The sequence below is a fragment of the Calliopsis andreniformis genome, chromosome 1 (genome assembly GCF_051401765.1).
Source record: "Calliopsis andreniformis isolate RMS-2024a chromosome 1, iyCalAndr_principal, whole genome shotgun sequence".
Taxonomy (NCBI): domain Eukaryota; kingdom Metazoa; phylum Arthropoda; class Insecta; order Hymenoptera; family Andrenidae; genus Calliopsis; species Calliopsis andreniformis.
Window position 1 is genome coordinate 5,874,650 of NC_135062.1, and position 17,045 is coordinate 5,891,694.

The window sequence follows — 17,045 nt, forward strand, 5'->3', positions numbered from 1 at the left end:
CTTGCCCAGAGTGAATATTATACTACAGATAGGAGATTTAACCCTTTACTCTCGAAGATCCTGATTTTCCATACATTTTGTCCCCTTAGAAGGGACAACCGAGTCCAAAGAGTTAATATCTAGCCAACTGATTCTTGTGCTAAAAGTTGTAAGCTGTCATTTACCTATCATTTGAATAATAAAACTATAATCTATTTGTCAAGTCGAACTTACACCTGGTCATAACAGAGAAATTTGTTTTTTAGTAGTCAAAAGGAAAATTTTATTTCATTTTGAAGATAAGATGAGTTCATAACATCTCTAAATTTGTCGTGCAATTTTAGATTTTTCTGAGAGCATTTCTCATGGGAAATATATGTTATACCTCAGTTGTTTTTTAGTTCCAAGGATTAAAAAACAAATTATGTTTTGGCAATGATAAATTAACTTCTCATAAATAGAAAATGACTTGATATCTAAGTACTAAGTATGTATTGGTAATTTGTGTTATTTTTTCATTTTTGAAATACTCAATGAAAATTCAATCAATAATATTTAAAACGTACTTTAGATTATAAAATTTCTTGTTGTTAGTAATAGAAGATTACTATAGAAAATCTCAGGTAATTATTCTCTAAGTGAATTAAAAAGTCTTATTCCTTCTATGAAATCTTTCATAGCTTTTTCTGAAAACATTCTTTTGTAAAAGCTTCATATTTCATCATAATGTTGATTTTAACTATGCAGCAGTCGTAAGTTTATTCCTGTAGACGTATTCAATGATGATGAAACATGGGCCCTTGGAAGAGAATGTTTTATGGACAGACATAAAAAATTTCATAGAGCAAGTAAGATATTGTTGAGGTGGCTAGAATGAAATGTTTAAATATTATTTTCTACAATTGCCATTATAGAAAGATTTATGCATTGAGTTTTAAGGTTTATTTCTCATGCTTTTATGCAACATCTTAAACTCGTTTTATTTCTTTCTTGTTGACATTTCTCATCGTTCATAAAAAAATAGAGAAATGTGAAAAGAATTGAAACAAATTAAAAAAAGAAATGTTAAAAAAAGTTAAATATAATAACAGTTTCATATAATACTTAAAATTAGACATTAATATTGACGTGTACCTCTATTTTCATATACTCTTATCATGAATTTTTAACAGAAATTTTTTGTAACATATTCTTTCAAAAATTGAAGAGCATGTTGACAGTTCACTCTCGTCTAATTTCAGTAAAAGAGCATTTTCTACCCTAGAAAGTAAACAATTATTCAAAACTGAATTACAGGTATAAAAAGCTTTCCGACAAAAATTCACCCTGTATGTTTACCCACACCAAAGACAGGCAAACACGCTTAAAATGACAAAGCCAATTATTCCACGTAATTTCCACTGTAGCTTGTCCCTGTTCATTCACTGTCAGTTGCGTGAAAATAAATCATTCATTGTCTTCTTCCGCAACGACCCCGAAACGCGCGTGAATCGGTACCACTCCACGCGAAATTGCATATTTAATATTGTTCACGATTCACCTGCTAATATGCAGAGGGATGTTTGCGCAACTGTAATCGTGTTTGCGAGATCGCGTTGTGCACACACTGGAACGCATTAAAATCCCTAACTACTCGAAATAAATGGGCGTTCATCGATGAATAATCCCTATCTCCTCTTCATTTCGTCAAACAAAATTCCCCGATCGATAAATGCTCACTGCGTCTTCCATTTCCAGGATACTTCAATCCTCTCTGGGAAACTCGCTTCATTAGCGAGCGTTCGCGTCACTATTTTTATAAATGGATCTCGAAATGGTGGTTCTGAACGCAAGATATTGTGACTGTAAGACCACGGTCGTCTATAGTACAACAGTCCACATTGCTGGGAATTTAACTGTAATCCCGCTGCGCCGGATGAATCCAAAAAAGCGATTTTTCAGAATTAGGAATTGTACGAGGTTGCAGTTATACGCCATATTCCTGTTGATCTTTTGCCTGCACCTACGTATGGTCGATATTGATTGGTTGATGGATTCTGTTAAATTCGCTGATACTTTTTGCCGACTTCTGAAATTGTCTAATATTGGAACTTTATATTGTATATAACCTAACAAACATAGTAGAATAGAACAGAAGAAAGAAAAAGAAAAATATGAGAAGTACAAAAGAGTAAAATATGAACTTCAAGCTTGAGGCATGTTAGGAAAAACGAAAAGGAATGAAAAATAAGCAGCATGTTTAAAGGAATTAAGTATAGATTGTGGAATGAATATCAGAAAAGAGAGAGTAATGATAGAATGGGGAAAAATATGAGAAAAATCAGATTAGAGAAATTTAAACATCTGGTAATCGAAGCATTGCACGAATGAACAAAATGGTTAAAGTGAATTACTTATGTTATTAGTTAATTAATTAGTTTATGTAAGTATACAGAAATACGTAGGTTAATTATTTAACTCTCCAATGTCTAAAGCACTACTATTCTTTTTGCGCTGAGAAACAGGTTTTTGCCTCAAAGGTTTTATCTCTGAAAAGATAAAAGAGAAATTCGATTAGTTTAAGTCTCATCTCTGTTTCCCTCAGCTACCCTCGCCACGTCGACTTTAACCTCGCCGTCGATACATCTGACGCGCCTCGTTCGATTGTATCCATCACATTGAATGTCTTGTCAAGTTATAAACTACGATAGGTCCAATCCAATTAAAATCGTAGGCACTTTAACTTCTCCCCAGTGACAGGTCTGACGCAGCATCAATTTTCATGTAGATTTCATATGGGATGAATTGGAAGCTATTAGACAGGGGCACGGAGTGACTCGCTTTGGCGGCAGACACTAATCCGCAACAGGTATCCTATAAATTTCGTGTGACGTTATCGGTTTGCGCGGAACGAAAATACGTCGATAAATAATCGAGCAAGCAATAGAAGATGTTTTCAGTGATGTGGAAATAGTTTTAAGGGCGAAGAAAAGACTGAAATAGAACAGAAGGTGCTCTGTGTTGAAAAGGCAGAATTTATTTGTTTAGAGATGATATGAATATAATGTTAAGACGTGCAAATAGCATCAAATTAGGCCTTATTTGAATAGTTTCAAGCAGGAATTTATCGAAATACTTAACTACTTGTATTTAAGATTATTGTACGAAAGAATTCTTTTTAGTTCAATATTAAATACATATAATTAGTTATTATTCGGAACCAAATATTCTATCTAAATATTTAAATATTATTACTTATATCAGCCATTTAATGACTTTTTCCAATTTGAACTATGCATTTAACGTCAGACTTTTGTTTAACAGCTTTATTTTATTAGTAAAAGAAAGAATTAACTGCAGAAGCATTAATAAATATTGTATTTTTATTTATATTTGTAAAATAAGGAAAAGCTTTAAAAGACGATTTCTTAATAAAATAATAGAAAGTACATTCTTTCCCCAAATTCACCAGCTGATATCTTTTTTATTGATTTCTTCTTTCATCAAAATTGATAAAAGTCACTGAAATACATAATTACCTAACTTAATATGATAGTGTTTGTTTCTATATATTATTAATTTTGTAAGTGCTTTGTAGATATACATATGTATGTATGTATATTCACTAACACGTAATTACAAGAAGCGTAGCATTCACGTTTCTAGAGCTAAAATGATCTGCTGATCAGCTAGTAGATATTTATTTTATCAAAATTGAAAGTGACAGAAAATGAAAAATGGTTCTGAAAGTTAAAAGGAATAGTAACGAACTTATACTCATAAAATCCTGTTTGTAGGCAACATATCATTTATTTCTATTATGTCTTATTAGTATTATTGATCTATTGTAGGGAATTTCCTTACTCTGTGAAACAGGGTATAGGAGATATAAAGAATATTAAAGGGAAAAGTTCAAGACTTTAAGGACTAATAGTTCTCATTAGAATAAGTAACAGGTTTCACTCGTTAATTAGCATGCTAAAGCAATCTTTTTTATGCAAAGTTTATTTCTGCATTTACTATTATTAAATAGTGGAAATTAATTTCTTAGTAACGTATTGAATATTAACGACAAATTGATGTAAAAATACGTTACCTCAAGATTGTATGATACTAAAGCAGAAATACTAGAAAATGATTATGGATCTACGATTTACCGATGCCAATATCATGTTCAAATGAAAAAAGGTCACATAGAATGTCTTGTGATTGTGAACTCTAAATATTCTATTTTAAACCACCTAAATTCATGTTAAGTCCTATATTAATTTTCTATTTCTCTCCGTAGGTATTATAAACACACTTTAAACTCCTTTTCTCACACCTTAAATGTAATCTATTTCTGCAACCTTATTGTGTCTCTGCAATTGCTTAGCTTCAAAGCTTCCCTTCACTAATATCATGTAGGTACTGCATATCTCTTACATCTTCTACAACTCCAAATAAAATAATTCATTATCCCTAAAAGAAGAGAAGCGTTCAACATTTTCCATTTTTTCTGTAAAAAATTCTCAACGTCATATCGTTTGTTACAACCACCGCTCATTCTTCCGAAGTTTGAGAAATTCGATAACAAGCAAAACTTCCTCGGAACAGAATATAGAAACCATGCCTTGAGTGGCGCATGAATTTTCTCAGACACAGGATACAATATCGCTCGAGACGACGAGAGAACTTAACCTGGCGTCAAGACTGAAATTAATTTAGGCATTTACTTATAGTGACACTCACACAAAGCAACACCACAATAATATTCATGTAATATCTCAATCAGTCGTTGCGAAGCTGTTTACTGTTGGCGTTGCCTCTGTCAGTATGATTGCCACCAGTGTAATCTGGTTGGGTTTGAGGTTCGCGGTAACAGCTGCGGGGGCGTTTATGGTAGTATGCGGCTACGAACGTTGTCGACTAGTCGAGATTTTCCATCTATTAAAAGTTATTGCTTGCGTGGCAATAAATACTACAAAATTACTAGCGGTCTACGTTTCGTTTAACTATCATATCACTTAAGTACTGCCGATCCTAAAGACACTTAAGGCACTTTCGATAAATAAATTTCATCTTGGTATTTCGATAAGAGAAGTATGAAGCATATAACTCTATTAACGTGCAAGTAAGTAGTTGTACCACTGATATTGGTATTGCACATAATGTAGTCTGATCACAATTAGTTACGATTTCACTATCTGCTGCGAAAAATTGGACCCTTGAAAATTGATGTGTTCACCTTTTATATAATTAAGAAATTATAAGAAATAAACTCTTTCATGATTTTTGAAACATGTAAAATTGATGAAAATATATTACTTGAAATATACTACTTACTACATATAAACGTAAGACTCGGTTCAAGTAATAAGCTCGTAGGAAATATGTTATATGTATATGATAAATGTCTTTCATAAATTAATTTATACCCTACGTCGATAGTTTATTCTAATTTTAGTAGAGGTGAAAGTGAAGAAAAATAAAAAAGTAATTCCTAGAAACTGGGAGAACACCGATGAATTTATATCAAGTTTAAGCAAATGTATATCATTACTGCATTGTCAGTTGTTACTTGTGAGCATTTTTTGTAATTCACTGAAAATGTAAAATATAATAATAATGATAGAAATAATTATTAATGTTACTTTTATTGATTATGCTTGTCAGAACAAACTGGTATGTCTTGAAACGAGAATTATATTTGCTGTAGTTAAGATAATATTCACTCTAAAAACATAGGTAATTCGAAAATATTTTGCACTTGCTAAACTATTTAAGCTAATCATTTCAAAATTCCTTCAATTGCATTCTGACGCATTGAAATATTAAATTCTCTCGAGCTTCTCAACCTTACGAATTCCTGTAACTCGAAACCTGCCATTCCACGTCGTTGGCAATTCAGGGAACTTATTTCACTGATATCAAGCTTTTTCGCTTTTCCCGACAGACCTTTGAGCATAAGCGAAATCACACGTAGTAAAGCTCGAGATCTTATTTAGTTCATCTCGTAAAGCAAGCGAGGCACGAAGCAGTTGAAATCTCATTGTAGTTCTGCAGAATGTTCACCGTTTGTACGTGGACTAGGACGAAAAAAGAGTTTCAAAGCGGAATATAACTTAATGAGAACGTCATAAATATATCGTTGATGCTCGTACATCTTTACAGAACGTCATTTGAGATCATGGGTTAAGGGTGAGACAGAGTAGGCCGGAGGCTTTTAATTTCCGCTGGCGACCTTCGGCAAAGAAATCGTAAATTTTCTGCACCTATGTCTCACCTGGGTGTGGCACTCCTGAATCGTAAGAAGCAGTAGATTAAGAAATAACTTTGACGTCGACCATTCATTTTGCCGAGGAAGTCCTTCAAGTACCACAATTCCTTTCCTTTTTTTCTAATTTTTGTCTTGCAAGTCATTCTAGCTATTTGATACACTTATTCAAGGACTGCATAAATACACTAAATACTGTTTGGCGTATTCATAGGGGAAGGTTGCTAAATTTGTACAACTAAAATATTTTCTACTGCAGCAGTAGAAATGTTACTATTTATGCCTTCAAGATAATGTAATTAATTTTTTCCAAAATATAATATAAAAAGATAGACAAGCAGTTTCTTATAACTGTGACATTAGTCCACTCAAAGCAGCCAGCTTTCTAGGATGAACCTTTGGCTTTCTAAATTGAACTATTGGTTTTAAGTGTAAAAATCAATAAGTTTTCTGAAGAATAAGTTTACCAAATATATTACATAGATATTAGCATACCTTATTTGCAAAATCTCATAGTAAAAGTCAACAATCTAAGTAATACATTTTTTTTAATTTCGTATCTACTTCTATACACGATGTGTACACGCAAGTGCAACATTTTATGCACTTAATCATATTTTCTCCCTTGATTTCTTCACATAAGATACAGAACCATTCGGGATCCTTTTTCTTTGTTTTTTAAATTACCATTGCCTATATTGAACTGATTCAATGCAACCTGCAATGCAAATTACTTTTGGTCCAATCTAGGCAACTTCACTAAATAATTTAAAAAATTTATCTGACCTTAATTTTAAATAACAATGTAAAAATGAATACAATAAATGAATAACAGCTTAATATATGTAATTTCTATATAGACATATATTTTAAAAAAACTAGAGAGCTTGCTATGTTGATTGCTAAAATGTTAGATTCTCAGCTGTTAAAACCGACTGCGTTTGTTTACATAAATATAAAGCGGTACTGTGTGATAGTAATTATCGCATTAACTAACTTGGTATATGAGCATCAAATATTGCCTATATACAGCCCAAATTGTTTATATATTACAAATTACGCTGGTGATCCAATCTAGGTGCCAGTCCACATTTGGCAACCTTCCCCTATAAAGGGAGCAAATAACAATTTTATATTCAATGAATTTTTGTTTTCATTATCTTTTTGCAGCATCTTTTAAATTGAAACTCTCTACTATGTACCTTTCTGGATAGTTTTAGATCTTGCTGTTGTACTCGAAAAATCAATAAAACAATAATTGGTCTCTAAAATAACGCATAAACAGCAGTTGTAAATAGATATTTGTTTCCTTTTTACTTGACATGTGTACGTATTATTAATCGTTCCTTAATACAGTTTTACTCCTTTATATAAAAAGAAAAACAGGACATACTACACATTTTATGTCGCAATCGCTTTTAGAATTTTTTAAATTTAATTCTAACTAACACTTAAGATTTATAAAATTTCAGTTGGCACAAAGTAGACACATGTACAGTCGTCTTTATTAAAATATAATATACACTGCGATCTACTCTGATTATTCTTTCAATATTTACTAGAAACAGTATTTACCCTTCTTTTAGTATTAGTATTTAAATACTTTTGCTATTGCTTACTCAATTTATTTATATTGGTTTCGACAAGTCTGGCAGAATATATTGGTCAACATTATATCATCCCCTTAATACCCATGCCATGAATACGTATTTTTTACTTCTGAATAGAAACGTGAGTGGAATTTCTTGTTCTTGTCTTTATGTCAAAATGATGAATATGTATGCAGCGTGACAACAGTAACAATACATATTTTTACTTTTTACACGTACTTCTATTTAAACATATTTCCTCAATTATTTAATTATATTCATATTTAACTGTGAATATCCAGAAAATGGTGTCCAACAAACAATATAATGCAATTATACTGTTTATGTAACCAAGTGTTTCAAATACCAAAGATAGTCTGGAAACTTAGGGGTCTAAGATCAAAACTAACACGAGCAGCAACGCGCCCATCATTCTTCAATTATTCAAAATTTACCAGCTAAACTTCCCCCCGCCTTCTCCACCTGGAATTTGCTACATGTTAAGTGCAAGTTCTCGCCACGGTTAGGTTCCCCTCATTATAGTTTCATTCACTAGTACCAAACTCCTGAATGCATTATAAGGCTGAACATCTTTTGCACTTCGTCTGTCGAAGGCATTGTATTTTCTCCTCCGTTCTTCACACTTTTTGCGACGCTAGACCGGTGTTTTTTGAATTCTTCAGCAGCCAGCACTTTGCATACGCTCGCTGGCAAGATGCTCACACGCTTGCCCCGACACCCTGTAATCAATTCTTCTTTTGCTCGACAGTCAAATGTAGTAAATATTACTTTTGTCTCCCCCCTCTACGAGCATAGCACTGACAGACAACCACCGTTGCGCCAGGACGTATACTTAACGTAAAATTTCAAGTATGAGAAGCGAATCGGAACCCAGACATTTACCAAACGAAATTATCGTGTGGCCCCTACAATTCGTAATCAACGCGCCATCGAGTTTCTTCCGTTCCTTCGCGTTCTAGCCCGGTGTCAGTTACTCCTTGGCTTGTCCGAAAATTGAATTGCCAATGTCGTGTGAAGAAGAAACGCGAATTGGAGAGTCCTTTGACTGTCTTGGAACGGGGGCACACTATTAAGCGAGGCTTGTGCTTTCTTTGATCACGTCTAATGGCAAATGTTCTAATTGGTTCATGAGGACTCAGGCTGAGGTACGGTTTGGAGAAAGGCGAGTTTTAACCTGGTTCTGTTGATCAGAACATCAATCTAAGAATTATTAACATTTTCTATAGTGAAACTGATGAATATTCGGGTAACAAATAACAAAATGTTTAAACAAAATAACGATCAAAATATTTTCTGAAATGATCAATGATACTGTAATTATATTGCCTGCAAAACAACGAACTATTATGTTTTCTTAAATTTGAAAAAATAATTGTTTCATTGGATATATCAGACAAATAATGAAGAATAACTTGTGTTAATAAAATTGAAAATTACGTTTTACATTTACAAAGTCTTGGCTTACTTTTTTGACGCCCTGTATATTACATGAACACATAACAGTAGCAAGCATATTGACTTTTCCAGACGTGTACATATGTATATCGATTTCTTCCAACCCTGCTAACAGCAATATACCGTGTTGTCTCCTCTGCAAAGAATTGATTCCTTGGTGAGAAAGGTTACGTGACGAAAATTTAACTGTGGCGCAGATAACACAGGGATACAAGTAGAGTAATTTTATTCTTAAGATAATTCATTTAAATAATCGGTGTAAAATTTTTCGAATATAATATAATATCTGTTTATCTATACGTTTGAATTAAAGTAAATATTTTAGTGATTATTATGTTCAACAAAATGGAATTACTGACTGTGTATTGCCACGAAGTATTTTTTATTTCATGTTTTGTATATGTTCTTTTCTCGTATTTTAATATAAATTGATATAAAACTTTCTCAGAGTGGTTTAATTCGATTCTCTGTCATTTTTAAAGGTTCATGCATGTACTTTAAAATTGCATTTCCTTTATGGTCACGTCTGATGCAGTTTATATAAAATTAATTCTTTTAACTACATAACATTTGTCAATACGTTTCGCAACATGTATGTGCAACTGCATTTCCTCATTAAAATGCGAATATTTTCATGCCAATTTAAAAAATACATTTTTTGCTTAATTTTATGTAGACCGTGTTATCCATTTCCTTGCTTCCAAATTCTATTTTAATCATTCTGCGATATTCAACTGGAATTTTTGAAATTCACATTTATTAACAAATCTATTTACAAGCCCATCGTCCAATATCTAACATTCAGATGAAACAGTAGTTCTTTTTCTTTATGACTAATAATAAGAATTCCAATTAACTTTCATTTGCTTTGCCTTTACAACTATTATAATTTCCTTCCATTCTAGTTGAATTAATGCTCAATCAATGTAAGGAGTACTATAATTATTTCCTGTATCAATAGTTTACTTATTTTATACGCAAGTCAAGTTTCAATATCAAGTGTGACATTACATGCTTTCCACTCACTTCACATGCATTTACTTAAGCTTCGATCAATTCTATGCCCTGAACTTGCAACTTATTCCTCGCTCTTATTTTAAAGAAAAAAGTTTCTTGAATAGACTCTCCTTAAGCTGAAAATGCAATTATATTATCTAAAGCATTATTTAACTATAAACTTTAATTTTATAAAAACATGACTTAATGTGCTTTATTTTATAGTCACAAATATTTCCATACAAATTTTGTACCTCTCATTAAATCTTTTCAATAGTTATAAGTAAAATATGAGAACAGAACTCTGTTTAACTGATTGTGGGTAGCCAAGCTAACACGAACGATTTTGTTTATGTTTCAGAATGGACCATGAAGGAGCGCAGCGCGAGCTGGTAGTAGACGAGCGGTCGTCCTCTCGGTTGGTGCCACGACGGTCGTCGACGAGGTCCTGCAACGTTCGATCATTCACCCTGCAGGTGTTAGGCTCGGCAGGCACGAGGTCGACAGGTGCGATAATCGGGGGTGACCCGGTTGCTGCCGCCAGGGCGGCGATGCGACGATGAGCTCGCCGAGGATACTACTGTCCCTCCACACCCGACCAGAGGTTAGTAACGACATTACGTATTCCACTTCACCTCGACAATTTCTGCAATGCGCTACGAATCTGCTACCACGTACCACTATTTAGATCTGTTAGTTAAAGTTATTGATCTTCGAGTGATACGCAAAATAGGCGGAATGTTTGATTCTAGATTTAGATATTTACTTTCTTATGTTTATTCCGTGGAGACTTTAAAAAGTATTTTATGTTTCTTCTGATAATCTTTTACTGTTACATTACATTTCTGTGTATTGAGAGCTGGTTGAATTGTCCACGTACTTGTTTGTAGCTTTTCTGGTGAAATTAAAGCCAGTGCCATGACTCGTCAATTTATTCGCAAATAAATATTGAATTCACGTATTGAAATTTTATCGATATTTTAGCTTTTATATTAAAATTAAGATAATTCGATGAGAATTAAATATAAAAACTGAAATTGAAACAGAAAGAAAGAAAGGGTAGATTACAATAGTTTTCACAGTTCAGTAATATATGAAATGCATGTAAACAAATGTATCAGTCACTGTACTTTAGCATCTCCTCTATTGTGCACAAATAGTTTCTTCGTTAGAAGATATATTTAGTAAAAATTAAGACTTAAAATTTTGAGAGCGTGAAATTACTTCAATAGAGTTTACAAAATCCACCACATCATTAATATGTACAGATATGCGTACCTTGCCAGTTTACTGAAAAATTTGTATCCTAAATCAGTTATAAGCTATTGTAAATGTTGAGGGAAAGCATTGAATAGATCACCTAAAATTAAAGATACCTAAAATCTGACTTAAGGCACGAATAGCAATTATAATGTAAAATATCTAGTAACGGGATGACATTACAATTGGATGAAACATTATGAGGTGTATTGGACATAATATTTCTTAGAAAGAGTAATATTACGGAATTCTATGAAAAATTAAGGCAATTATGAAACTAACTAGCAGTATTCTTTGTTGGTTAGGGATTGAATGTAAATTGTTCTTAAATTATCTTCTAGGATTATAAATACTAATTATGATTGCTATTGTGCTTACTATAGGGCAAATTGATAATAGTAGTTTTTAAAGAAACTCTCTTGTCTTTCTCCAGTATAAGCCTTAGAACTGCCTTTTTCAATACTTTAAAAATTCAGCTGTAGCACAGTGTATTAGCTACATGTATACTATGCCTTGATATCATTTTATTAATTTGCAATTGACCAATTGATACACTTCATTTTTACATGTAGCTATATGCTTATGTCTTAAAATTTTGCTTCAACAAACAATTACATTTCCATTGTATATAAAATCCTCACTAAAATTTAATTGAATTAACAGAAATTTGTTGTATGGTAAATCATGTAAACTTCATGACGTCATTGGTATACCATACATAAAGATAATAATACATTTTACACTCCTGTGACAAAACTGTCACAAATCGACAACATAAAACAACACTTTTAGAATGAGCGAGAAAAATGTCATATTGCAAAACTTGTATTTAGTTACAACATTGTGAAACATACATTACCTGAAATTTATTCAACTATTTCATATTTAGAATTACGCATATAAATGAATAAATGTATCTATGTATTAGAAAATATTCCACTCAATGAAATGAAAATTAAATATTTTTAACTTTTGACAATTTTGTCGCGAGGGGCATAATATGATACAATAGAGTACCGTAAAATGGGATGAATAGAAACATAACTCTAGGCGAAAATAAATACTGCTTAAATACTATTTAAAATATAGTAATTAGTATTTAAAAACAGTAGGATGAATAGAAACATAACTCTAGGCGAAAATAAATACTGCTTAAATTCTATTTAAAATATAGTAATTAGTATTTAGAAACAGTAGGGTGAATAGAAACATAACTCTAGGTAAAAATAAATTCACCCCATTTCACGGTGCCTAGAAAATTTATTAATCCAATCACGAATCTAACACATTTGCTTATGCGGTTGGCAACGTGCTAACATGGAAAAAATATCCTACACGTGCTTACAAAACGATACAACTCAAGAAACGTGTTTTTGGAATTACGATCATAAAATAGTTTAGTCAAAAGTATATTTAGATGAACATACTTTCTTGAACTATGTCGCTTTTGAAGCAAGTGTATAATATTGTAAGTGAACACACGAAAGGACTTTCAAACGACGGTGTTCGTTAACCAATCTTCTTAACGAAGAATCTGGTGAGTTTTCTTACAGCCCCGAATAGTAGCAAGGCCGGGTCGCCTCGTAGGCTGTCGCAAGGTCGAGCACAGAGGTGCAGAAGCCGGTTCAAGGCCGAAATTAGTCGCCTGGCCATGGACCTCGAGACGAGGAACGGAACCGGCGAGAACGACGACGAGGAATACACGAATATTTACTTTATTGTTGGCGATCGCAGGGACACGGTCACCTACAAAGCGAATCAGGTCACGGACATGAAGCTTAAGGGTAAGTCAATTCGATTTAATAGAGCTATTAACAAAATCGAACACATGGTTGTTTGCTGGAACTTAGGCCTACATCCTAATAGAGATCATTTTTATTGGTGGTCACTGATGTGTTAACGTTGTAGCAAGTGGAACAGATGGTCATAATCGGGAAATAATAATTTCTAATGGTTTTCACGAATTCATGTGTATAATAAGTTTTATAATTTTGTTGAACGCTATCGCGATCAGCAAGGCTAGGTTTACGTTCTGAGCGAGTGGAGTTTGCTATTGTTGAGGAAAACTCAATTTTAATATATGTGTGGTTTAACAGATTAACTCGAGAATTGGAGATTTCACTTCATAAATTAATTTAGTCAATAAATTCTGTAACGTATCTTTATAACCTAAGTAATTATTTATTTATATTATTGAAGTACTCTTCATAAAAGGAATCGTGATTCTCACAGAGAACATCTGTAAATCTACATTTAGTTTATATTTGTTATTTAAAAACAATTAAATGAAATGTTAATTGCTGAATAGTGTGGTTACCTATGGCCTGAAATACAGGATGCTTAACAAAAAATGTTAGCACTTGCCTGAAGCTTTACAACTGAGCATAACATATACATGTATGTATTAATAAGAAAAGAATCTATGTACTTTAACAAATCTTTTATATACCTAACTATAAACATTTTCTTTTAAACATTTAGGACAAAAAGAAACAAGTACAAAATATTAGTTACTAATAATAACTAAAGAAAAATTACTAAAATACTAATAATACTAAAAACGCGAGGAAATCGTTCCCCGAAGCAGAAAAATATTTCATCAAAGTTCAGTGGGTAACCACAGGTTTTTTCAGGTAATTAGATCTTTTTGCTTTCTGTAGTCTGGCTCTCGATAAAGATTGAAGTAGCTCGAGTGTTTAATGCAGCTCGAGAAATATTTTATATTTGTTGGATCAGTTGAGTTATTGATCGGTGTTTCCAATCAACAGACTTGGGCAATCTTCACCAAAATCTTCCCCTCGCGTCCATATTTCGAGCCCGTCACGACTGATATGAAAGGATCCGTAAGCACTACCGAAGTCATGTTAGCACATATTACGAATCGTGGCCTATCGACCGGACGGGGTGTTTCGAAAGTAACCTCTAAGAATTACTTGCCAATCAACCCTGTTTCATTCTTTGCGTGGCAGATGACAGGATAAACATGCACAATTTAGATTCACATCATTATACTGTAAGGTACCTAATGGTTATTTAACAGTATACAAAGGTTAAAAGAATTGACTTTTCTTGTAGGTACAATTGTATTCTTTTCACTACAAGCTTTTAAATTTTTCTTCTCTTTCAACGCAATCATCCTATTTTCTAAATGTTGATTTTTTGTAACTTCTGTCAAAGTAAAAAAAAATGCAGAGTTTCATTTTAAAAAATACTGACGACTTGGAAATCTGGGAAAAACTTCTTTCTATCATCTATCCCAAGAACTTGTTGTGTACAATAATAAAATAAGCGAGACAAATATTTAGGTTATTTTATTTAGCTGAAACACTCCGCGTGTATACATTAAAGCGCTTCAGTAACCTTTGCAATTTTTTTAAATACTACTTTTTTTTATATACATTCCAAGTATTGATATTACTAGTATAAAGTTCCGTGAAAGGAACTTTCTAAATTTTTAAATATAGTAAATTAAGTACTTTATATTAATGTACATTCCATTCATATCATTGTTTAAAAAGTAAATAAGGAAATTCAAAATTTTAATAACAGCATAATTCTGTTTATACCAAATTGAAATCTATCGGTATTTTATTTTACTAGACGTACTAAAACATAACGTACTTCGTTTAAGCAATATACGTTTTTACAAAATAAAATGTTTTTCTCTAATCCGCTATACCTATACATCATCCCTTAGAGGAATAATCTCTCTTTCGTCAAGATTACATTTCTCTATGGAAAACGTTCCTATATTTTTCCAAAGAGACACATTTTTCCTTTTGCGGTTTTAAAAAACTCGTCATACTGTTTAATGGAATTTATGAGGTCTACCTTCTGCAATACCAGTTACCTAACACATGTCATGTATCATTTGAATAAAATTATTTGAAGATAATTATTCACATACACGTTATATTATTTAATTAATGATAATCTTTGAATAACAGTATGTTAATTGATGTAAGTAAGCATACGATTTTTTGCATAAATCGTCTCACATTTAGATCATATTGTGTATTTGTACCATGTTGTATAGATTTTCTCGTTAAAGGGTCATAAATTTAGATAAGAGTATGTAGTCCTTGACGACTGCACTCCTCATGTTGAGGCTACGCGTTTGATACAAAGCAATTTCTATGACGAAATCCTTTCCAATTTTACAATAAGATTTCCCAAATATAGTAACGTCACCACCTACCCTCTGTTGTAACTCCATTAATAGTAGAATTTTAACATATCATCCTACACTCTGAATTAGCCAATAGAATTTAGCCATAATCTACCTTTGTGCATCTCCTTCCACAACAGTCAGATTTTACTCAATTGTTAAATTATATACATTGGCTATTCGTAAAAATATTTGTATCGAGATGCAAATAAATTCAATTTTTTAAGCAAATAGTTGTATCATATTAATTTGACGTATATCTGCATAACTTATGTGTGCGCTCATTAATGAAGTAATTCGTTTATTTCATTTTGTAGGTATTTGGGAAAGTCAGGCTTTTACAGAGGAAGCTTTTAATATAATTTCATAATAAAAGGTTCTGCGAAAATTCTTTTAATTAGTATAATGATATGGACGGGACATTCAATATAAAAACTTCCATTTACCTAATAAGATTCAACACGTAATTTTTAATTCTCAAGATTTCCTATTTATATTGTTTAATTAAAAAGTTATTTCGATATGTTTTTGGTTCTTATTTCTATTAATATTTGTCTAGATTTGGAACGTATAAATATTTCCACTCAATTTCGCAGAATTAGCTTAGCTTTGCATCATTCATAGGCAACTAAACGATTCGCGATAACTGACGTGTTTCATTTCCTATTTGCTGAATTATGAAAATTAGTCCGTCACACGATGCATCACTCAAGTCAATTTTCTCCTTGTGTGCTCGTTACTATCTCGATCTAGTTAATCCGGGTGGAAATTAATACACAACTTCGCCACACTGTTTCTGAGGGTAACCAAGCGTTTACGCGATCATGTGTGGCCTGCATCGCTAATACTTGTGGACAGTGATAAGCATTCGATTTCTCCGTTTAAGAGAAGTTAGCTGAGTTGTTACTAAATTATTTGAAACTGTTTCACATGTTCGTGAATGTTTTTAAACTGTTAAAACCTCCAAAACGATACAGTTCGTCTTAAGAATATTAATTTTAGATTATTAAAACACCTTAAACTTTTGAAAAGATGTTTTAAACTTCAAAAATTTATTTACACACAAATGTTCGGCTCTTTTGTCTGATGATTGGTTGTCGTGATCTATTTACGATTAGTCTGATTGATTTATTTGAAGTTTATGGTATTTGACAGATTTATCATGTGATTTCAAAATTATTAGTCACTTTAAATTATTTCTAATCTTTAGTCCTTATACAGTGGATCAATTTTTCTGACCTGAAGGCATATTCCACTTTTTGAATAAGTAGAATGTATTTTCATAAAGCTCCAATTGTTTAATTACACTGTGAATATCAGAGACTACGTCTGACCGCTGATT

General features: G+C 32.3%; 1 protein-coding gene across 1 annotated transcript in view; it reads left to right on the forward strand.

Moving 5' to 3' along the window:
- Pde9 (phosphodiesterase 9) overlaps nucleotides 1-17,045 on the forward strand; it is a 210,063-nt gene that overhangs the window by 132,505 nt on the left and 60,513 nt on the right. Inside the window, exons 3-4 of the mRNA XM_076377885.1 lie at nucleotides 10,637-10,879; nucleotides 13,067-13,319. Of these exons, the coding sequence (XP_076234000.1) occupies nucleotides 10,835-10,879; nucleotides 13,067-13,319 (298 nt within the window). The 5' untranslated portion in view covers nucleotides 10,637-10,834. The remainder of the gene's footprint in view (nucleotides 1-10,636; nucleotides 10,880-13,066; nucleotides 13,320-17,045) is intronic.